The following is a 24242-nucleotide window of genomic DNA, read 5'->3' as shown; positions in this document are numbered from 1 at the left end:
GAGATGGTCCTACTTTACCTGGACGACGTGATTGTCTATTCGAAGACTTACGAGGACCATCTAAAGCACCTGGCCGAGGTGTTCGAGGCCCTGGCATGCTTTGGCATGAAAGTGAAACCCTCCAAGTGCCATCTGTTAAAGCCGAAGGTACAGTACCTGGGACACGTGGTGAGTGCAGAAGGAGTAGCCCCGGACCCTGACAAAATCACGGCAATAAAGAACTGGCCAAGCCCCTCTAACATAAAAGAAGTGAGGCAGTTCCTCGGGTTGGTAGGCAACTACCGAAGGTTCATCCCCGGGTTTACCAAGATGGCAGCCCCTATGCAGGACCTCCTTATAGGACAATCGAAGACCAGAAGCTAAAAGCCACCCTTCAAGTGGGACAAGCCAGAAGAGGAGTCCTTCCGCCAGCTGAAGATGGCCCTCACGGGGGATGAGATCCTGGCCTACCCCGATTATGGCCAGCCTTTTATCCTCCACACAGACGCCAGTAATGTGGGTCTGGGAGCCGTACTGTCACAGAACCAACAGGGCAGAGAAAGGGTGATCGCATACGCCAGACGGAAGCTGAGGCCCACCGAGAGAAACCTGGAGAATTACAGCTCCTTTAAGCTGGAGTTCTTGGCAGTGGTGTGGGCCATAACGGAACGTTTCAAGCATTACCTGGCCTCTGCGAAGTTCACTGTGTACACGGACAACAATCCGTTGACGCATCTGGACAATGCGAGACTTGGTGCCCTAGAGCAGCAGTGGATGGCCCGGCTAGCAAACTATGACTTCACCATCAAGTATCGGGCAGGCCGAGCCAATGCCAATGCAGATGCCCTATTGAGAATGCCCCACTTGCCCGATGAGGGAGAAGATCCAGACAAGTTGGAGGAAATAGAGCTCCCTGCATTCCACCGGTATGGGGCCACTCAGTACTCCCACCGTGTAAGAGACAAAGACTTGACCACCGTCATGTTCAATCCCTTACCTCACCACGGTTGGGCTGAAACGCAAGCTAGTGACCCTGCAATTCGCCTGGTGAAAGACCTGTTGACCCAGGCAGACGCTAGCCCTGGCTCGGACGCTCCAGAGGAAGCCAAGCAGTTATGGAAGGAGAAAAGCAGGCTATTCCTCTACGAAGGTAAGCTGTGCAGAAGGCTTGTCAACCACCGGACGCACGAGCTGACCTGGCAGGTAGTGGTCCCAAGACGAGATGCAGCAATGGTCCTGGAGGCCTACCATGACAGAGCGGGACACTTCGGGTGGAAGAAACTGGAGTTCCTACTGAGAGAGCGGTTCTACTGGGTCAGAATGAGAGGGGCCATAGAGAAGTGGAGCAGGGACTGCGGCCCATGTAACCTCAGAAGGAAGGATGGTACCAGCCAGAAGACACCCTTGATGCCCATCGTCACCAGGCAGCCTCTTGAGCTGGTAGCTCTGGACCATGTGAAACTGGCTCCAAGTCGGTCCGGCTATGTCTATGCCCTGACAATAGTGGACCACTATTCCCGGTTCCTGGTTGTGGTTCCTGTTAAAGACTTGACAGCCCAAACAGCGGCCAGAGCCTTCCAACAACACTTCTGCCGTCCACACGGGTATCCGGAACAGGTCTTGACAGATCAAGGTCCAGCGTTTGAGGCTGAAAGCTTCCAGGAGTTCTGCAACCTCTACGGCTGTAAGAAGATTCGGACAACGCCTTACCACCCGCAAACCAACGGGCTGTGTGAGAAAATGAATAATATCATCATTGATCTCCTCAAGACGTTGCCCCTGGAAGAACGCAGCCTGTGGCTGGAGAAGCTGCCAGACCTGATTGACTTATACAACCATATCCCGGTGAATGCTACAAATTTCACCCCGGCTTACCTGATGCGAGCAAGACCAGGTAAGCTGCCGATCGACCTGGAGATGGGAGTCCTGATACCCGAGGACACCTCACCAGACGCGGACTGGGATACGGAACGGCGGCTACAGTACAAGAAGGTACAGGAGAGTGTGGAGAGGAGTCTGGCTCAAGCGAGAGAAAAGCAAGAGAGGCTCTTCAACCAACACGCCCCTGCTGGTCCCCTGGAACCTGGTGAGCAGGTCCTGAAGCGGAAGAGAAGGCTTCACAAGCTAGATGACCAGTGGGAGAGCGACCCGTACACAGTGCTGCAGTCCGACCACAACAACCCGAAGGTATGTGTAATTACCAAGGATGGAGGAGAAACCACTAGCACCGTCTCCAGAGACCACCTAAAAAGGTCCCCCGAGCAACTACAGAGTGCAGAAGAAGATCAAGATGACCTTGAACCCGCAGAGGACAAGGAAGAAATGATCAGCACAGTTCTTGGAGAGTTCCCCCAGTCCTGGACTCGGATAAATGATGCAATAGTGGTACCCGTCCTACACTTCCTTCAGCCAACTCAGCAGGAACCTACAGGAGAGCAGGAGGAATCAGAAGACCAAGCAGCCCCAGAGGCAGAAGAACCCATGCCAGCAGCCCAGGAGAGTCAACCCTCTGCTGACAGTGAGCCCGCCATGCCTGCGGTAAGCCAAATGACCCGCAGACAGCTGGCTGCTCTGCCTGTAAACCCAGCTAGTAGCTGTACCCTAAATGCTAGTGGGGAGAGTCGGGTTAGACCACCACCAGACAGTGGGTTGCGCAGGTCAACCCGGAGCACTAAGGGGCAAATACCAGCTCGCTGGAAGATCTAAATGCTGTATATTGTAAATGTTTTATGTTTGTTACCTGGTTGCTAATTATGTTTTTCCAGTCTTTCTAGTTCATGGACTGACAGGTTATGGACGCTGAATAACCGGAACTGCGTTGTAGATAGTTGCACTTGGGTGCCCTCTTTCGAAGATAGCCACGGAAGAAAAACCTGTCCGGCGTGGCCTCCTTGTGGCCCAAAGTAGGTAGCTCAGCCTTGTCGCCACGCCCAAGGTCAGGAACTTGGGGTTTATAGAGACAGGTCCCCACACCGTGGAGAAACTTCACCTTGTTGGGAGAAATGGACACCCGGTCACGGAAGCACCGTGACCTCAAAGACAAAATATACTTGTACATATGTTATGTTGTCATTTATACCCTGTATTTGTGTTTCCTGTTTAGTCCGGAGTACTAAATTTTAATAGGGGGGAATGTGTCACCCCAGGCCTGGATGCCACAAATGTCTTTTAATGTTGTGTCTGAGAGCAGGAGGGAGGTTCCTTGGTCAGGGACAATTAGCATACAGCACCTCCTGTCCCAGGCCAGTAGGGGGAGCTGGCTGCCCCTATAAAAGCTGGAACTGGGGGCAGGGTTAGGGAGAACTGGACGACCTAGCTCTCGAGTGAGACTAGTCCCAGAGAAGGAGGGACAGTTCAGCTGTAGCTGAGGAGTCCGTGAGGCAGAGGAGAAACTGAAAGCCAGGGACAGAGGCGACGAGAGCCGGTCCTGGCAGAGAACCAATCTACCGGACATTGGGATCCGAGGCTGTCAGGGTTACAAGCCCAGCAGCAGAGAACCAACCTGCGAGGGATTTCAGGTCCCTTGGCCTAAGAAGCCTGGAGGCACCTCCACACAGAGGGACCAGTACAGCGAGGAGCAAGCAACAGGTACCCAAGGCCCGAGTCGCAAGCCATACAGGCGAGAAGTACACGGCCAGCTCAGGGACGTGGGCTATTACACCACGAGGAGGGGGATAGTCAGAAAGAGCATAGAGAGAACGGTAGGCCTACACACTCACCCTGACCAGTGGGGCTCGCCCGAATACTCTCAGACACCCAGGCCCATTCCTAACCAGTACTGTTGGGTCATTAATAATATCTACAATAAAGACCCTGGACTGTTTGAAGTAGACTCTGAACTCTTACTATTGCGGCCTGCACTATCACCCCCAACATCCACCTACACTGCCCTGAGGCTACACTCTTCCCGTGGGGAGTTATCCTACCCCTGTGCTGCACACCAACACCAGCCTCAGCGGTCTGCCTCGCAGAGGCTGTTATCCCTGACCGCAATCCACGGGTGGCGTAGTCGGACATTTAAAGCACTGATTGACAGACTGCCACAATTTGGTCTGACCACCCTGAGCCACGGGATCGGGTTGCCACTACTACCCCAGCATCGTACAGAAGGCTCGGTTCCGGGTACCCCACGGCCCAGGGGGCGAGTCATATACATACTCCCAACCAGAGCCCGTATAGTGGGCGCGGCCTTGCTCCATACACTTATATTGAGCAAGGCTGTGTCCACTGGATGGTCATATCACTAGACTGGGCATAGCCTCACTCTATACAAGAGTATGGAGCGAGGCTGCGCCCACTAGACGGGCTCTGGCCAGGAGTAAGCATAACCATACATAACCGCCGATCGTGGCTCAGAAACCCTTGCAGCGCACAGTGTGTGCATTAAGGCGATTTAGAAGTCTGCAGTCAAACAGAGTGACTGCAGACTTATCAATTTAGACCGGACAACACCTTTAAGTAAATCAGAAGTTGGGGTGATAGCCTATGATACACAATCACAAAATTTATTTAAAAAAAAGATGAATGGAAATTAAATGATTTGGGAAATTAACATATTAAGGCTACTTAAAAATTGTGGTCAGTGATCCTCATTGCTATGTAAGGGCGGATCATGGTTACTGACCACTGCAGTGATTTCCTGTTTTCTATGTAATAATATTATATGAGATCTTACCCAGGAAGAGCCGACACTCTGGGCCCTGACCATAGACCACAGTCACTACACTCTGAGAAGGACCAGAACATTTACAGCACACAGAGAATTACATTGTGCGGCTACATACATGGAGACAACAGGTAAGATCAATCAAAAATTATAGAAATAATAATTATATTAAATCAACCAAGAGATAAATTATAAAAAATGGGAAAAGTTTGTGCACATTCTACGAAATGTTACATTTTTTGTTAAAGATGTAAAATCAAATATTTAATTTGAGTAAATGATGGAAACACTTTAGGTTTACATAGGACATAAACGTAAACAGTAAAAAAAGATATATTTTAATGTAAAGAAGTTCAAATGAATCCACATTATGTAGATTTTTTCCATTTTTATGTAAAAGTAGATATTGATTAAACAGCACAAGATAATCAGAGCTTCAGTGACTTTAATAAATCGACAATAGATATCAGTATATCAATCAGATGTAGCTGATCACTAAACAATGTAAAAAATGACAAAGTTATAAACAAGGAAATATATACAGTTGTGCTCAAAAGTTTAAACACCCTGGCAGAATTTTTGCTTTCTTGGCATTGTTTCAGAGAATATGAATGATAACAAAAAAATATTTTCCTCCACTCATGGTTATTGGTTGGGTGAAATGATTTATTGTCAAACTACTGTGTTTTCTATTTTTAAATCTTAATGACAACCAAAAACATCCAAATGACCCTGATCAAAAGTTCACATACCCCAATTCTTAATACCATGTATTGCCCCATCTAACATCAATGACATCTTGAAGTCTTTTGTGGTAGTTGTGCATGAGGTTCTTTATTTTCTCAGATGGTAAAGCTGCCCATTCTTCTTGGCAAAAAGCCTCCAGTTCCTGTAAATTCCTGGGCTGTCTAGCATGAACTGCGCGCTTGAGATCTCCCCAGAGTGGCTCAATGATATTGAGGTTAGGAGACTGAGATGGCCACTCCAGAACCTTTACTTTGTTCTGCTGTAGCCAATGACAGGTCGACTCGGCCTTGTGTTTTGGATCGCTGTCATGTTGGAACATCCAAGTACGTCCCATGCGCAGCTTCCGGACTGATGAGTGCAAATCTTCCTCCAGTATTTGCTGATAACGTGCTGCATTCATGTTTCCTTAAACCTTAACCAAGTTTTCTGTGCCTTTGTAGCTCACATATCCCTAAAACATCAGCGATCCACCTCCGTGCTTTACAGTAGGAATGGTGTTCCTTTCATCATAGGCCTTGTTGACCTTTCTCTAAATGTAACGTTTACGCCTTGTGGCCAAAAAGTTAAATTTTGGTCTCATCACTCCAAATTACCTTGTTCCAGAAGTTTTGAGGCTTGTCTCTGTGCTGTTTGGCGTATTGTAGGCGAGATACTTTGTGGCATTTGAGCAGTAATGGCTTTCTTCTGGTGACTTGACCATGCAGCCCATTTTTCTTCAAGTGCCTCCTTATTGTGCATCTTGAAACAACCTCACCGCTAGTTTTCAGAGAGTCCTGAATTTCAGCTGATGTTATTTGTGGGTTTTTCTTTGCATCCCGAACAATTTTCCAGTTGTGGCTGAAATTTTTGTTGGTCTACCTGACCATGGTTTGGTTTTTACAGAGCCCCTGATTTTCCATTTGTTAATCACAGTTTGAACGCTGCTAACTGGCATTATCAATTCTTGGATATTTTTTTGCATCCCTTTCCTGTGTTATACAGTTCAACTACCTTTTCCCGTAGATCCATTGTCAATTCTTTTGCTTTCCCCATGAATTCACAATCGTCAGTGGCTGGATGAAAGATGACAGAGTCTGTCTGGATCCTAGAAACTCACTCAGCTTTTATGCACACACACGGATTACAAGCAAACAGGTCACAGGTGAGGATGTTACCTTTAGTAGCCATTCAAACCTATTTGTGTCAAATTCTGAGCTTGTAATCAGGCCAAAATCACCAGGGTATGTGAACTTTTGATCAGGGTCATTTAGATATTTTTGGTTGTCATTAAGATTTAAAAAGAGAAAACACAGTAGTTTGACAATAAATGGCTTCACCCATAACCATGAGTGGAGAATATGTTTTTTTGTAATTATTCATATTCTCTGAAACAAGGCCAGGAAAGCAAAAATACTGCAGGGGTATGTAAACTTTTGAGCACAACTGTATGTGATTTTCAAATTAATCAGAAACAAATATTTTTTATGAATTCTATATTTCATCATTCTGATTTGAAGTTGTTTCAGATTTTGAACTGAACTATACAAAAAACTAGATTTATTATTCATAATATTAAAAATATTGAGACAATACATATTGCTAAAAAAAAATCTATAGTGAATCCATTGTCTAGAGCAGTTTGTCCTAACCTGTGGCTCCCCCATTATGGACTCATTTTTATTTTTTTGTAAAGACCATAGAATGTGACTTTTGATTTTCTGGATTAATGTATCATCTCTAGAACACTACTGTAGTATTAATATTTTGTAATATTAGAAATTTTAAGAAAAGCATCCAGTAGAGCTGAAAAAAATTATTCACACGACACTAGTCTAGTGATCCCGTCAGTAGTCAGTCCCTGCCGAACCAGAGGCTTGTGAACCTCCTCATATCTGCCGGAATCCGTTGGGTCTCTTCGGATTAGTAAAGTAATGATGATGTTGTGCCAGACCTACTTATCAGAAGAAGAGCTGGGTAGGAGGTTTGCAGGTCTTTAGTCCGGTACTGACGGACTACCGACTTGGCCACTGAACCAGGGTCCTGAGAAAAATTTTGTTCAACTCTATCATCCATGACTTTTTTGTACTTGTCTAAAGGGGTTTCCTCTTTCAACGTTCTGTACTCCATCTGGGTGTTAAAAATAACAGAAACAGCCAGTCCAGACTGCAATCACTTGGCTCAGCACAATTTTTGACTACAATGTTGCAGTCATGATTAGTGTTGAGCCACCCCCGTAGTGTTCGAGTTCGGTTCGGTTCGTCGAACACCCGTGTGTTCGCCGAACTGTTCGTCGAACTGTTCGTCGAAAACCTTCGAACACCGTTAAAAACAATGGCAGGCAAACAAAAACACATAGAAACACATAGAAAACACCTTCAAAGGTGTCCAAAAGCTGACAAACTGCTCAGAAGACATAACTAACACATGGAAAAGTGACAAGTACATATAGTCATGCGAAAATAAAAGAGGTGGAGGAGTAAAAGGAGGGGGAGACACAGATATAGGCATGTCATGCCCTTCTAAAATCCAAAAAGTGAGAAGCCGACACGGCCAGTCCGCTCCTGCCCGTGCCACCTCCGTGTCGCCGGGTTTGTGCCAGAGCCGCGGTGAACCCTGACGGCCAGCCCCCCTCTCCCAATACTGGTGCCTGTCCGCTGGTGGGTCGAGCGAGCCCCCCTGTGGTGGAGGCAGCTCTAAGCTTTTTAATTTAAATTGTCTCTCTAATTTGAATGAATACACTTTAAATCCATTTACAAGGATCTATTGGAGGGCAAGTCTCATGCCAGCAGCCGCGTAATTCCAGCTCCAGTAGCGTCCACTAAAGCTGCTGCAGTTAAAAAGCTTTTATAAGGATCGAGCTCGGCTGTCCACCGCAAGGCATCCTACTGCCAGTCCCAGCCCCTATGCCTTGGGGTGCCTCCTGATGCTCTTCACTAAGTATCCCATGGTCCCGAATCATTTCCTTTGAAAAAATTAAGTGTCTAAACTACAGGTGGTGTAGCTTGCTTAACAGCCGGGATAATCCGCTGACTAGCAGACACTGCTACTAGGCACAAAGTATTTCCTGGGCTAGATGCAGTTAAAAATTTGTAATTAGATACTCTCGTTGGATGCTGAGAAAGCATTCCATAGAGTCTCCTGGCACGCCATATATGATTCTCTTAAAAAGCTTGGGGTAGGGGTCTAGGGGACCCTTTTATAGCCAAAATCACGGCCCTGTATCGCAATACGTCACCTAGGCTGAAGATAAATGGAACTGTAGCACCCTGAGGGCTCGGTTGCTACAGACGTATTGCACCTCACCCAGAGGTGTGATATCTCACTCTCAGGTAAGGATGGAGTGTGGATCAGGACCCGACACCTGCATGCATTACACCACATTGCCGTGGGGCAGGGCGACCAATATGCCCCTGAGATGGGCACGACAGTCCCTGTCCCTGGCTGGAGTGGGGGGAGGGAACACTGAGGAAGGTGAACCCTGTAGTGCAGGAGCAGGGAGGAAGCAGTTCCTGGGTGCATTGAGAAGGGAGTATAAAAGGTGGGCACCATCTTAGTTCAGTGCAGAGAAGTCTGAGCAGAAGTGGCAGGGAGCAGGGGCTCTGCATGAGCTCTGCTCCGGAGGCGGGCCTAGTAACAGAGGCCCAGGCCTGGAAGAGGGAGAAGGAAGGAAGAGGAGCGGAGAAGGCTCCAGGAACGAGGAATGAAGGGATCCCAGGGGTGCGGACGGGCGAGTCGCCACCGCACGCCCGAATCCACCTGCGTGGAGGGGTCAGGCCAAAGGGGGAGACCGGTCCCCGAACTAGTGGAGGCAGGAAACGACCCTCAGCTAGAAACTGGAGGCTCTGACATTTAATGTGGCGCAGCCCCTCGCTACACCCGCTAGGAAGGCACCACATAGGGTCAGGGAAACTGGCCCGAGGCAGCCGGACAGAAGTGTTGGTAAGAAAGGCCAGACAAAGGACACACAAAGGGGGTCCTGTGAAGTGCTCCAAAGTTATCTGGGAGTTGTCTGAGCCCCTCACCTGGTGAGCACAGTACGACGTGGGCAGCCGTTACCTGCAGACGTGGTCTGGATAATAAGAACTGTGAGTAAAGGCCCTGGACTGCATCACTGACTCCGTGTCGTTACTGCTGCTGCCCTGCACCATCACCCCCATCCTCCGCATACACTGCCCTGAGGCTATACTCCTTATGCTACGCTCTGCTGCACCCACAACATCAGCCTCAGCGGTCTGCCCTGGAGCGGCGGTTCACTCTGACCGCAATCCACGGGTGGCGTAGTCGGACATTTAAACATCAAAACCACATAAATAGTTCCGCCACTGGTTTGACCGCCCTGAGCCACGGAACCGGGTTGCCGCCACGGAGACTACAACCACCAGCATCCACCAAAAAGGGTCCGGCTCCGGGTGTCCCAAGGCCCATGGGGCGCATCAGAACATTTTCATCACCTTTCACAATCACCAATGGGACAAGGCAGGGATGTTCTCTGTCCCCTCTCTTATACATCCTAGTGACGGAGCACCTGCTCTCATCAATTCGCCATAACCCCAATATTAGGTGGATTGAGGTGGGAGGCACCGAGTACAAGTGCTCTCTATTTGCTGATGATGTCCTAGTATATATCACTCAATCACATATATCCATCCCTGCTGTTATGGCTGAAATAGATCACTTTGTTACATGGTCAAATTTTAAAATCAATGCAGCGAAGTCTGAGGCCCTCGATATCTCCCTCCCCAAATCCATATAGGATTCCATCAAGTCCAACTTTCCCTTTGCCTGTCCCTCACAGGGTATCAAATACTTAGGAATTCCTATTCATAGAGACCTCTCCCATCTATGTTATCTTAATTTTGGGCCCTTTATTGAACAACTCCATACAGACCACGGTTGGCAAGTTAGAACTGTAAGATTCACTACGTGAACCGCTGGTGTTTTGTGGAAAAGCACATGTACACTGCGTTCCAAATTATTATGCAAAAAGTGTTTAGGAGTGATAAGGGAAGAATTTGTTTGTTTGTCAGTTAAACTCATTGATGGTGATGTGTGTCAGGGCTCTTTATATCACTGTAAGCAATTGCAGACACCTGTGCTAATTAGTTTGGCAGGTGTGTCCAATGAAAGGCAAGACTACTTAAGAAGGCTCTCTCACATTATTAAGCAGCCTACATTTTCTGCCAAAATGGGAAAGAAAAAGGATGTGTCGGCTGCTGAGAAGCAACAAATTGTGGAGTGTTTAGGTCAAGGCATGACTACAATCAACATTGTGCGATGATCAGGATGAAGTGTCTTGGCAATCAAGAAGTATGTAGCTGATTCACAGTACACATGTGTGCGTGCTGATAAGGGCAAATTGAGGACTCTTTCCTACAGGCAATTACGTCAGGTTGAAAGAGCAGCGGCCAAAAAGCCTTGTCATAGCAGCAGACAAGTTTTTGAAGCTGCTTGTGCCTCCAACGTCCCCCGAACAACAAGATGCAGGGTCCTTCAGAGGTTTGCAGCTGTGCATACGCCATCCTGTCGACCTCCTCTATCCACTTCACACAAGCAGAAACGGCTCCAGTGGGCCAAACATTACATGAAGACTGATTTCAAAACAGTTTTGTTCACGGATGAGTGCCGTGCAGCGCTCGATGGTCCAGATGGATGGAGTGGAGGATGGCTGGTTGATGGACACCCCACGCAAACACGGCTACAGCGCCAACAAGGAGGAGGTGGAGTAATGTTTTGGGCTGGAATCATGGGGAGAGAGATTGTCGGCCCCTTTAGGATCCCTGAAGGCGCTAAAGATGAACTCCATAATGTATGTGGATTTTCTCAAACAGCACTTCCTGCCATGGTTCAAGAAGAAGAACCGTGTATTTCACAGCAAGATCATTTTTCTGCATGATAATGCACCATCTCATGCTGCACATAAAACATCTGCATCTCTGGCTGATATGGGCATAAAAGGGGACAAACTTATGGTGTGACCCCCATGCTCCCCTGACCTCTACCCCATTCAGAACCTTTGGAGCATCATTAAAAGGAGTGTCTATGATGGCGGGAGGCAGTTCACATCTAAGCAACAGCTCTGGGAGGGTATTCTGTCCTCATGCAAAACAATTGAAGCAGAAACCATCCAAAACCTGACAAATTCAATGGACGAGAGAGTTCAGAAGCTCCTTTCGAACAAGGGGTCCTATGTGAAAATGTAACATCACCTAGAATAAAGTTTTGAGTTGAAAACTGTTTGATTTCAGTTTCTAACAACCTGCTAATGCTTATAATTTCAAAAATGACCATTTTTTTGGTCTTTATTAAAATGAAAAGGTTGATCGAAAAGTTTGGGGGATCTAAGAGTGTGGCAACCCAGTAGTCATGATTACTTCGAATTCTGACAATATGAGGGTCATGCTGCAGGTAGTGCAGCAAGAAGGCACTTATGTGTCTTGCGCATCTCGGAGCCCCAAAATTATTTTCCGGGCTAGATGCAGCTAAAAATTATTTTAAATTTTAAATCTGGTGAAGCTTTAGTGTAGATGGCCTAATAGGATCAGTGCTGCACACTGCTACAAAGCCCAAATTATTTTCCAGTCAAGATACAGATAAACATGATTAGTAATTTGAAAGCTTAAAACGGTTGGTAGGGTGATTTTAACCAATCATCAAGCTTTTACTCTCCCCAGGATGACACAGGGGTAGAAAAGTCGTTTCGGATCCATGATTTGTTCATCTTTATGAACGTGAGTCTGTCTACATTATCAGTGGAGAGCCGCGTGCGCTTATCTGTCAGCACACCACCAGCAGCGCTGAACACACGTTCAGACAGAACGCTGGCTGCGGGGCATGACAAGATCTCCAAGGCGTAAGTGACTAGCTCCGGCCATTTATCCAGATTGGAAGCCCAAAAAGAGCAAGGGTCCAGTGACACAGTCGTGGCTTCAATGTTTACTTGGAGATACTCCTGTACCATCGTCTCTAGGCGTTGACTATGTGTCAGACTTCTTGTCTCCTGTGGCCTTGCAAAGGATGGGCTAAAAAAGTGGTGAAATGATTCAGCAAAATTGATGTTACCAGCAGATACTGTGGTTCTGTTACGGTTTGAGTGCTGAACACTTGACGGTCCCACGGTTGGCAAGTTGGAACTGTGAGATTCACTACGTGCACCACTGGTATTTTGTGGAAAAGCACATATAAGATTCTGCAACAGTCTCTGCTGATACTCCTGCATGCGTGCATCCCTTTCTATGGCAGGAATAATTTCTGCAAATTTACTTTTGTACCGGGGATCTAACAGTGTGGCAACCCAGTAGTCAGGATTATTTCTAATTCTCACAATTCGAGGGTCATGTTGCAGGTAGTGCAGCAAGAAGGCACTCATGTGTGTTGCGCATCCAGGAGCACCAAGTCCCTGTTGTGTTGGTGGCGAGGTAACAATCATGCTTCCTTCCTCTGTCCTCTCCCCCCAACCTCGCACAACAGAAATGTGATCAAGGTCTCCCTCATCTGATGAGTCTTCCATCAGTTCGTCCTCCACTTCTTCCTGGGCTCCTGCACCTTCCTCACTAGTTTGGCTGCTACCATGCGCCCTGGTAAAACCATCTCCCCCACCCTCACATGCCTGCCGCCTTGGTGCTGCCGACCGTCTGGACCTTGCAGATGTTAGCCCTTCCGCATACAACTCCTCCTCCTCTACTTCCTCCACCTCCTCTTGTGCCACCACCTGACTCCGAATTCTGTTTAACATGTGCTCCAGCATGTAAATCACCGGAATAGTCATGCTGATAATGGCATCGTCAGCACTAAACATCTTCGTCGCCATTTCAAAACTGTGCAGAAGGGTGCATAGGTCCCTGATCTGAGACCACTCCTCCAGCGTGATTTGCCCCACCTCTGAATCTCGTTGGCCCAGGCTATACGTCAGAACGTATTGCACCAGGGCTTGTCGGTGCTGCCACAGTCGCTGCAACATGTGCAGAGTTGAATTCCACCGGGTAGGCACATCGCATTTTAGCCGGTGAAGTGGCAGGCCCAACGACTTCTGTAGAGATGTAAGTCGCTGAGCTGCGGGATGCGAACGGCGGAAGTGAGCACACAGCGACCGTGCCCTCTGCAGAAGGCCATCTAGTCTGGGATAGTGGGCTAAAAATTGCTGGACAACCAGGTTCAACACGTGAGGCATACAAGGCACGTGTGTGACATTGCCCCGGCGAAGGGCCGCACCCAGGTTTGCAGCATTGTCGCACACGGCCTTCCCTGGTTTCAGGTCCAGTGGAGACAACCATTCATGAAATTGGTTCTCCAGAGCTGACCACAACTCCTCAGCTGTGTGACTCACATTTCCCAGACATTTCAATGTAAAAACCGCCTGATGACGTTGAGCCCTACTGCCAGCATAGTAAGGAGGTGTGCAGGATCCCTTCTGCGCAGTTAGAAAGCTTGTGGCATGACCAGACAGGCTTTGGGTGCAGGTGGAAGACCGAGAGGAGGTTGAGGAGGCAGAAGCAGTGGAGGAACTTTGACATAAAGAGGATTGACGCACAACTCGTGGGGACGGCAAGACTTGGACAGCAGCCCCTTGTCCTGCTGTCACCATAGTTACCCAGTGCCCAGTCAGCGACATGTAACGCCCCTGTCCATGCCTACTCGTCCAAGTGTCTGTGGTGAAATGCACCCTGTCACACACAGAGTTTCTCAAAGAAGCGGTGATGTTGTGTGCGACATGCTGGTGGAGCGCAGGCACACCTTTCTTTGAGAAGTAGTGCCGACTGGGCATCTGGTACTGGGGCACTGCGACGGACATAAGGTCTCGAAAATCCTCTGTGTCCACCAGGCGGAAAGGCAGCATTTCTGTAGCCAAGAGCTTGCAGATGGTGAAATTCAACCTCTTAGCTTTCTCATGGCTAGGAGGAAATGGTCTTTTACTTGTCCACATCTGAGGGACCGAGGGCTGGCTATTGTGCTTAGACGGGGTTGATAAGGGTGTCCCCGGCAAACTGCCGGTCTGTGAGGAAGATGCAGGCGGACATGTTAGGTTGCCTTGATCCAAAGGTGGTGCTATCGATGTCGGACAGCGCTCAACACCAGCTGGTGTTACCACCTCCAAAGAAAATGATGACCTGCCAATCACGCTGGCTGTTGCGGGTAAAGAGGTGGCAGGTCTGCGCCCCAAAACAGGTGTGACTGCTGTCCCCCCAGTCACAGAGGATGAAGAGGCCGCGGATGCACAAGATATGGCAGACGGTGGTTGGCCCGGCCGGCTAGGCCGCATTGTAGCACACTGAGCTTCCCACTGCAACTTATGCTTCATGTCCATGTGCCGGTTCATGCATGAAGTACTCAAACTATGTATTTTTTGGCCTCTACTTAGCTTTTGCTGACAAATGTTACAGATAACACGAGTTGGGTCATCTTTATCGATCTGAAAAAATGCCCAGGCTATGCAAGGCTTAGCACCCATGCGACCTGAAGAGCCACCACGACTTGTGGTGAGAGGCAGAGTTGTGTTTGAGGATGCAGTTGTTGACGTGCTTCCAGTACTACGTCTCTGTCCAGGAAGGCGCAACCTGACCTCGTCGTCACTAGCATCTTCCTCCACCTCCTCTGCTGACCTCATCTCTTGGCTGACTGTGGGTTGACAGTAAGTGGGATCTCCAACCTCATCATCATCACCCTGTGTGTTATCACACCCGTCGTCCTCAGAGCCAACCTGTTCCTGCCCTGACAAAAAACTAAAGTTGTCGCTCCAATCAGGTATTTGAGTCTTATCATCGTCTTCCTCATTGTCTCCACCAACAGGAGTTACAGTTTGGGAATGAGGGTCTACATTATGGTCAGAACCTTCTGCGTCTGGTCCTGGATCCGACTCATAAAGATTCTGGGCATCAGTGCAGATCATTTCCTCGTCTGGATTCACAGAAGCGCTGGAGTCGACCTCTGATTCCCAGGCTATAGTATGAGTAAACAGCTCTGCAGACTCAACCATCTGTTCTACCTCATACTCAGACGGGCAGCTGGAGATTTGGGAGCTGTGAGGAAGCAAGTGCGATTTGGGTGACACCTTTGAGGACTGGAGTATTTGTGATGTTGAAGTTGATGTGGAGGAGAGCCCACTTAAAGGAGCACTTGATATCCGTTGAAGCACCTGCTGTTTTTGTGCCTCATCTGGAATTTGTAGCGATTGGCGTGGCCGTAAGAAAGGGATCTTATCACATTGTCCGCTAAAAGAAGTAGACATTTTAGTTTGGCTGGAAGATGGTCTTTCTTCTGCAGATGTTACTGTTGCTTTAACACCTACCCCACGGACACAACCTTTTTTCCCCTTCCCAACACGCCTATTCCCCTTTCCACCAGCAGCAGGCCTTTTTCCACTCATTTTGGTGGTTAACTAATTCACAACTCTGGAGTTGTTTGCACAAAAAAACAATGGATGGTAACCGAGCAGAGCTGAGTGGCCAAACTGTGGTATTAGGCTAAAACTATTGGCTGGGTTAGATGAAGAAAAAAATTATATTCAATTTGCAACCTGATGGAGGTCAGTATAGATGGACTAATACAACAAGTCCCACACACAGCTAGAAGCCCAATATTTTTTCAGAGGTAGATGCAGAAAAAAATATATTCAGTTTGCAACCTGATGGAGGTCAGTATAGATGGATTAATAGAACAAGACCCACACACAGCTAGAAGCCCAATATTTTTTCAGAGCTAGATGCAGAAAAAAATTATATTCAGTTTGCAACCTGATGGAGGTCAGTATAGATGGATTAATAGAACAAGACCCACACACAGCTAGAAGCCCAATATTTTTTCAGAGCTAGATGCAGAAAAAAATTATATTCAGTTTGCAACCTGATGGAGGTCAGTATAGATGGACTAATACAACAAGTCCCACACACAGCTAGAAGCCCAATATTTTTTCAGAGGTAGATGCAGAAAAAAATATATTCAGTTTGCAACCTGATGGAGGTCAGTATAGGTGGACTAATAGAACAAGTCCCACACACTGCTAGAAGGCCAAATATTTTTTCAGAGCTAGATGCAGAAAAAAATTATATTCAGTTTGCAACCTGATGGAGGTCAGTATAGATGGATTAATAGAACAAGACCCACACACAGCTAGAAGCCCAATATTTTTTCAGAGCTAGATGCAGAAAAAAATTATATTCAGTTTGCAACCTGATGGAGGTCAGTATAGATGGATTAATAGAACAAGACCCACACACAGCTAGAAGCCCAATATTTTTTCAGAGCTAGATGCAGAAAAAAATTATATTCAGTTTGCAACCTGATGGAGGTCAGTATAGATGGATTAATAGAACAAGACCCACACACAGCTAGAAGCCCAATATTTTTTCAGAGCTAGATGCAGAAAAAAATTATATTCAGTTTGCAACCTGATGGAGGTCAGTATAGATGGATTAATAGAACAAGACCCACACACAGCTAGAAGCCCAATATTTTTTCAGAGCTAGATGCAGAAAAAAATTATATTCAGTTTGCAACCTGATGGAGGTCAGTATAGATGGATTAATAGAACAAGACCCACACACAGCTAGAAGCCCAATATTTTTTCAGAGCTAGATGCAGAAAAAAATTATATTCAGTTTGCAACCTGATGGAGGTCAGTATAGATGGATTAATAGAACAAGACCCACACACAGCTAGAAGCCCAATATTTTTTCAGAGCTAGATGCAGAAAAAAATTATATTCAGTTTGCAACCTGATGGAGGTCAGTATAGATGGATTAATAGAACAAGACCCACACACAGCTAGAAGCCCAATATTTTTTCAGAGCTAGATGCAGAAAAAAATATATTCAGTTTGCAACCTGATGGAAGTCAGTATAGATGGACTAATACAACAAGTCCCACACACAGCTAGAAGCCCAATATTTTTTCAGAGGTAGATGCAGAAAAAAATATATTCAGTTTGCAACCTGATGGAGGTCAGTATAGGTGGACTAATAGAACAAGTCCCACACACTGCTAGAAGGCCAAATATTTTTTCAGAGCTAGATGCAGAAAAAAATTATATTCAGTTTGCAACCTGATGGAGGTCAGTATAGATGGATTAATAGAACAAGACCCACACACAGCTAGAAGCCCAATATTTTTTCAGAGCTAGATGCAGAAAAAAATTATATTCAGTTTGCAACCTGATGGAGGTCAGTATAGATGGACTAATACAACAAGTCCCACACACAGCTAGAAGCCCAATATTTTTTCAGAGGTAGATGCAGAGAAAAATATATTCAGTTTGCAACCTGATGGAGGTCAGTATAGGTGGACTAATAGAACAAGTCCCACACACTGCTAGAAGGCCAAATATTTTTTCAGAGCTAGATGCAGAAAAAAATTATATTCAGTTTGCAACCTGATGGAGGTCAGTATAGATGGATTAATAGAACAAGACCCACACACAGCTAGAAGCCCAATATTTTTTCAGAGCTAGATGCAGAAAAAAATTATATTCAGTTTGCAACCTGATGGAGGTCAGTATAGATGGATTAATAGAACAAGACCCACACACAGCTAGAAGCCCAATATTTTTTCAGAGCTAGATGCAGAAAAAAATATATTCAGTTTGCAACCTGATGGAAGTCAGTATAGATGGACTAATACAACAAGTCCCACACACAGCTAGAAGCCCAATATTTTTTCAGAGGTAGATGCAGAAAAAAATATATTCAGTTTGCAACCTGATGGAGGTCAGTATAGGTGGACTAATAGAACAAGTCCCACACACTGCTAGAAGGCCAAATATTTTTTCAGAGCTAGATGCAGAAAAAAATTATATTCAGTTTGCAACCTGATGGAGGTCAGTATAGATGGATTAATAGAACAAGACCCACACACAGCTAGAAGCCCAATATTTTTTCAGAGCTAGATGCAGAAAAAAATTATATTCAATTTGCAACCTGATGGAGGTCAGTATAGATGGACTAATACAACAAGTCCCACACACAGCTAGAAGCCCAATATTTTTTCAGAGGTAGATGCAGAGAAAAATATATTCAGTTTGCAACCTGATGGAGGTCAGTATAGGTGGACTAATAGAACAAGTCCCACACACTGCTAGAAGGCCAAATATTTTTTCAGAGCTAGATGCAGAAAAAAATTATATTCAGTTTGCAACCTGATGGAGGTCAGTATAGATGGATTAATAGAACAAGACCCACACACAGCTAGAAGCCCAATATTTTTTCAGAGCTAGATGCAGAAAAAAATTATATTCAGTTTGCAACCTGATGGAGGTCAGTATAGATGGATTAATAGAACAAGACCCACACACAGCTAGAAGCCCAATATTTTTTCAGAGCTAGATGCAGAAAAAAATTATATTCAGTTTGCAACCTGATGGAGGTCAGTATAGATGGATTAATAGAACAAGACCCACACACAGCTAGAAGCCCAATATTTTTTCAGAGCTAGATGCAGAAAAAAATTATATTCAGTTTGCAACCTGATGGAGGTCAGTATAGATGGATTAATAGAACAAGACCCACACACAGCTAGAAGCCCAATATTTTTTCAGAGCTAGATGGAGAAAAAAATTATATTCAGTTTGCAACCTGATGGAGGTCAGTATAGATGGATTAATAGAACAAGACCCACACACAGCTAGAAGCCCAATATTTTTTCAGAGCTAGATGCAGAAAAAAATTAGATTCAGTTTGCAACCTGATGGAGGTCAGTATAGATGGACTAATAGAATGATGCTATGCCCAAAAGATTTTACTTCACTAGGTGCAGTAAAAAAATTGGTATTCTATACACAGGTGGTATATCTTGCAACACAGATAGGCTACTCCACTGACTAACACACTCTGCAATAGGCCAAAAAGGATTAGGTTTGCTAGATTCAGCCAAATGCTGTGAAAAAAACTTGCACAGCACTGGCACAGACCTGTCTGGCAAAAACTGATAGGAACTGATGTAACCTAGTCCTGAAAAGGACTCCAATTACAATTAGTCTTTACTCCCACAACCTATCTATTTAAGAGCACAGATCTGCCTGATAAAAGTCGTAGGAAATGCTGTAACCTAGTCCTTAAAAGGACTGCAATCACAACTATTCCCTACTCCCAAGCTATCTGTATATTTGTGCGAAAATTGGCTTGAAATTAACAAGGTATAGCGCACACAGCAACAGCGGTGCCGTCTAACACGCAGCTGCAGCAGTGAGAAAATGGTGGCGACGGGGAAAATGGCTTGGTCTTATAGGGCAAGGACATGTGACATACACTGCCAATGACACATGCCCTTGCTTGTGTGAAAAAAAGCACTTCGCTCCGTGTGTGCGCTGCTGATAGGCTGACAGATTGCACCTCCCCACCGTAAATGCGGGAAAGAGAAAAAAAAATGGAGATCTTCATTGTTCCTGCAGAGATCCATCCCCTGCCCCTCCCCCCACCCCGCTGTACACTCAAACTGCGTATTAACATTAATTTTCATCATTACTGAGAAAAAATCCAGTTATGATTTTGGTGCACGAACAGTTATCGAACATAACCTCGAACAGCCGAATTTTTCTCAAATTGTTCGTGTTCGCCGAACGGCTCGAACACCGCCCAAAACAGCTCGAATTTGAGATTGGCGAACAGTTCGAGTAGAACAACGCTCATCTCTAGTCATGATGTCACCATTGCAGCCAGAAAACAACCATCAGAGCAGTGGCAGAGATGGCGTGCAGCATGCTGAAAGGGGAAAACCCCTTTATTGAATGAAATTTCTTGCTTTGCATGGCTGTGACAGTGACACTGCTCTTACAGTAAAGAATCCCCATCTATTTTGATTGTGAAACCTTTTTTTCTTTTAAATGTTGGACATACAGTGGTGGCCAAAAGTATTGGCACCCCTGCAATTCTGTCAGATAATACTCAGTTTCTTCCTGAAAATGATAGCAATCACAAATTTTTTGGTATTATCTTCATTTAATTTGCTTGTAAGGAAAAAAAACAAAAGAGAATGAAGCAAAAATCAAATCATTGATCATTTCACACAAAACTCCAAAAATGGGCCAGACAAAAGTATTGGCACCCTCAGCCTTAAACTTGGTTGCACAACCTTTAGCCAAAATAACTGCGAACAACCGCTTCCAGTAACCATCAATGAGTTTCTTACAATGCTCTGCTGGAATTGTAGACCATTCTTCTTTGGCAAACTGCTCCAGGTCCCGGATATTTGAAGGGTGCCTTCTGCAAACTGCCATTTTGAGATCTCTCCACAGGTGTTCTATGGGATTCAGGTCTGTACTCATTGCTGGCCACCTTAGAAATCTCCAGTGTTTTCTCTCAAACCATTTTATAGTGCTTTTGGAAGTGTGTTTTCGGTCATTGTCCTGCTGGAAGACCCATGACCTCTGAGGGAGACCCAGCTTTCTCACACTGGGCCCTACATTATGCTGCAAAATTTGTTGATAGTCTTCAGACTTCATAATGTCATGCACACGGTCAAGCAGTCCAGTGCCAGAGGCAGCAAAGCAACACCAAAACATTAGGGAACCTCCGCCATGTTTGACTGTAGGGATAGTGTTCTTTTCTTTGAATGCCTCTTTTTTTTCCTGTACATTCTATGTTGATGCTATTTCCCAAAAAGCTCTACTTTTGTCTCATCTGACCAGAGAACATTCTTCCAAAACGTTTTAGGCTTTCTCAGGTAAGTTTTGGCAAACTCCAGCCTGGCTTTTTTATGTCTCGAGGTAAGAAGTGGGGTCTTCCTGGGTATCCTACCATATAGTCCCTTTTCATTCAGACGCCAACGGATAGTACGGGTTGACACTGTTGTACCCTCGGACTGCAGGGCAGCTTGAACTTGTTTGGATGTTAGTCGAGGTTCTTTATCCACCATCTGCACAATCTTGCGTTGAAATCTCTCGTCAATTTTTCTTTTCCGTCCACATCTAGGGAGGTTAGCCACAGTGCCATGGGCTTTAAACTTCTTGATGACACTGCGCACGGAAGACACAGGAACATTCAGGTATTTGGAGAAGGACTTGTAGCCTTGAGATTGCTCATGCTTCCTCACAATTTGGTTTCTCAAGTCCTCAGACAGTTCTTTGGTCTTCTTTCTTTTCTCCATGCTCAATGTGGTACACACAAGGACACAGGACAGAGGTTGAGTCAACTTTAATCCATGTTAACTGGCTGCAAGTGTGATTTAGTTATTGCCAACACCTGTTAGGTGCCACAGGCAAGTTACAGGTGCTGTTAATTACACGAATTAGAGAAGCATGACATGATTTTTCAAACAGTGCCAATACTTTTGTCCACCCCCTTTTTTTAGGTTTGGTGTGGAATTGTATCCAATTTGGCTTTAGGACAATTCTTTTTGTGTTTTTTTTATTGAAGACAAATTAAATGAAGATAATAATACCAAAGAATTTGTGATTGCAATCATTTTCAGTAAGAAACTGAGTATTATCTGACAGAATTGCAGGGGTGCCAATACTTTTGGCCACCACTGTATGCTTAGGTCACGGTTAAAGATCTACAGTAAGTATAAAAGGAAGATTAGAAAAATCTGTATAATATTCTTTTTTTAAGGGGTCACTCACACCACCATATAAATCCGATGAGTGCTATTCATTTTTTTTTATCAGCTATCACTCGGACCAATGTTTTTCATTGAAGCATTTCTGATGACCGTTTATTTTTCACTGATAGAATCTATCAGTGAAAAAAAATTGCAGCATGCTGAAAATTCACTCCGAAATTGGATGAGACTCCCTATTCAAATCTATGTAATTCCAGCAGTACTCGCGGGTGTATCCCATCCGGGCCCGGGGATTTCTCAACTTTAGTGATTTTTAGACGCCGCCGTACTTCCTGCTGGGTTAAGCAAGTGACATTTAATGGAGAATTTTTGTTATCACTGATCATGTTTTCTGTCATGGGATTTTCTTGTGTAAATACGGTTGAAAAAAAATCATTTAGTATATTGGCTTTTTCCTCATCCTCATCCACCATTTCACCCAGACTATTTTTAAGGGGGCCAACACTATCATTTTTTAGTTTCTTACTATTTATGTAGTTAAAGAATATTTTGGGATTATTTTTACTTTCTTTGGCAATGATTCTCTCTGTCTCAATCTTTGTTGCCTTGATTTGGTTTTTGCAGAATTTATTTAATTTTCTGTATTTATTTAATGCCTCATCACTACCTACTTGCTTTAGTTCTCTAAATGCTTTCCTTTTGTCACTTATTTCGCCCCTTACAGCTCTATTTAGCCATAGTGGTTTCCTCCTATTTCTAGCATGTTTATTCCCAAAGGGTATATATTGTGCACAGGTCCTATTCAGGATGCTAATAAATGTCTCCCATTTGCTTTGTGTAGTTTTATGTCTCAGGATATCATCACAGTTTATTGCACTAAGATCATCTCTCAACCGTTGGAAATTTGCCTTCCTGAAGTTTAGTGTCCTTGTAACCCCTCTACTACACATCTTATTAAAGGATACATGAAAATTTATTATTTTTTGATCACTATTACCCAAGTGACCGCCAACTCATATATTTGATATGCGGTCTGGCCTGTTGGTTAATATTAGGTCTAGCAGTGCCCCCCTTCTTGTTGGGTCCTGAACCAGTTGTGAAAGGTCTCTCATAGTTGTCAAAAACCTATTACCTTTGTTTGAACTACAGGTTTCTGTTCCCCAATGTATTTCCGGGTAGTTAAAGTCCCCCATAATAATGACTTCCCCTTGAGTCGCTGCTTCATCGATTTGCTTTATGAGGATATTCTCCGTAGCTTCCATTATTTTTGGAGACTTATAACAACCCCCTATCAGTAATTTATTATTTTTTCCCCCTCCCCTTATCTCCACCCACAGGGACGCTACATTTTCATTAGATTCACATATATTATCACGCAAGATGAGTTTTAAGGATGATTTTACATATAAACACACACCCCCCTTGCTTGTTTGTACGATCATTTCTGAACAGACTATAGCCCTGTAAATTAACTGCCCAGTCATGGCTCTCGTCCAGCCACGTCTCAGATATTCCTACCATGTCATAATTATTTTCTAACAAAATTAATTCTAATTCCTCCATTTTGTTGGTGAGGCTTCTGGCATTAGTGTACATGCATTTATGCATCTCTCTGTACCTCTATTCCTTCTTACTATATTGACTGTTCTAACCCCACCCCCAATTTCTTTATTTATGTCCAGGTCACTATCTTCCCCACATATAAAATGAATACCCTCCCCCCAAATGCCTAGTTTAAATACTCCTCCATCCTTCTAGCCATTTTCTCCCCCAGCACAGCTGTACCCTCCCCATTGAGGTGAAACCCTTCCATACCATAGAACCTGTAGCCAACTGAGAAGTTGGCCCAGTTCTCTAGGAACCCAAACCCCTCCTTCCTACACCAATTCCTGAGCCACTTATTTATCTCCCTAATCTCCCATTGCCTCTCTGGCGTGGCATGTGGTACAGGCAGTATTTCAGAGAATACCACCTTGGAGGTCCTTTCTTTAAGCTTGCAGCCTAATTCCTTGAAATCATCTTTAAGGACCTTCTACCTACCTCTAACTTTGTAATTTCTGGCAAGGTGCACCATGACCGCTGGGTCCTCACCAGCCCCTCCCAGTAATCTGTCAACCCGATCAGCGATGTGCCGGACTCGAGCGCCAGGTAGGCAGCACACTGTTCGACGATCCCTGTCTTTGTGACAGATTTTCCTATCTGTTTCCCTAATAATTGAGTCCCCCACTAGCAGCACCTGCCTGGCCTGCCCTGCTCTCCTATTTTCTACCTTACTGGAGCTGACACTCCTCCGGCATTCAGAGAACATGCCTTGCTGCAGCAGTGCTACCCCTGTACTGACACCCCCCTCATCTGCCAACTTTGCAAACTTATTGGGGTGTGCCAGATC

General features: G+C 45.3%; 1 protein-coding gene across 1 annotated transcript in view; it reads left to right on the top strand.

The window, feature by feature from the left end:
• Positions 1 to 4666: 4666 nt before the first annotated feature.
• The window catches only part of LOC141271583 (killer cell lectin-like receptor subfamily B member 1C), a 59717-nt gene continuing 40141 nt past the window's right edge, over positions 4667 to 24242 (top strand). The window contains exon 1 of the mRNA XM_073681627.1: positions 4667 to 4776. Within this exon, the coding sequence (XP_073537728.1) occupies positions 4764 to 4776 (13 nt within the window). The 5' untranslated portion in view covers positions 4667 to 4763. The remainder of the gene's footprint in view (positions 4777 to 24242) is intronic.

Source organism: Phyllobates terribilis, unplaced genomic scaffold (genome assembly GCF_046119375.1).
Source record: "Phyllobates terribilis strain yellow unplaced genomic scaffold, ASM4611937v1 Scaffold_5__5_contigs__length_657084704, whole genome shotgun sequence".
NCBI lineage: Eukaryota > Metazoa > Chordata > Amphibia > Anura > Dendrobatidae > Phyllobates > Phyllobates terribilis.
The sequence above is the reverse complement of the archived record's forward strand: the minus strand, read 5'-3'. Positions and strand labels throughout refer to the sequence as shown.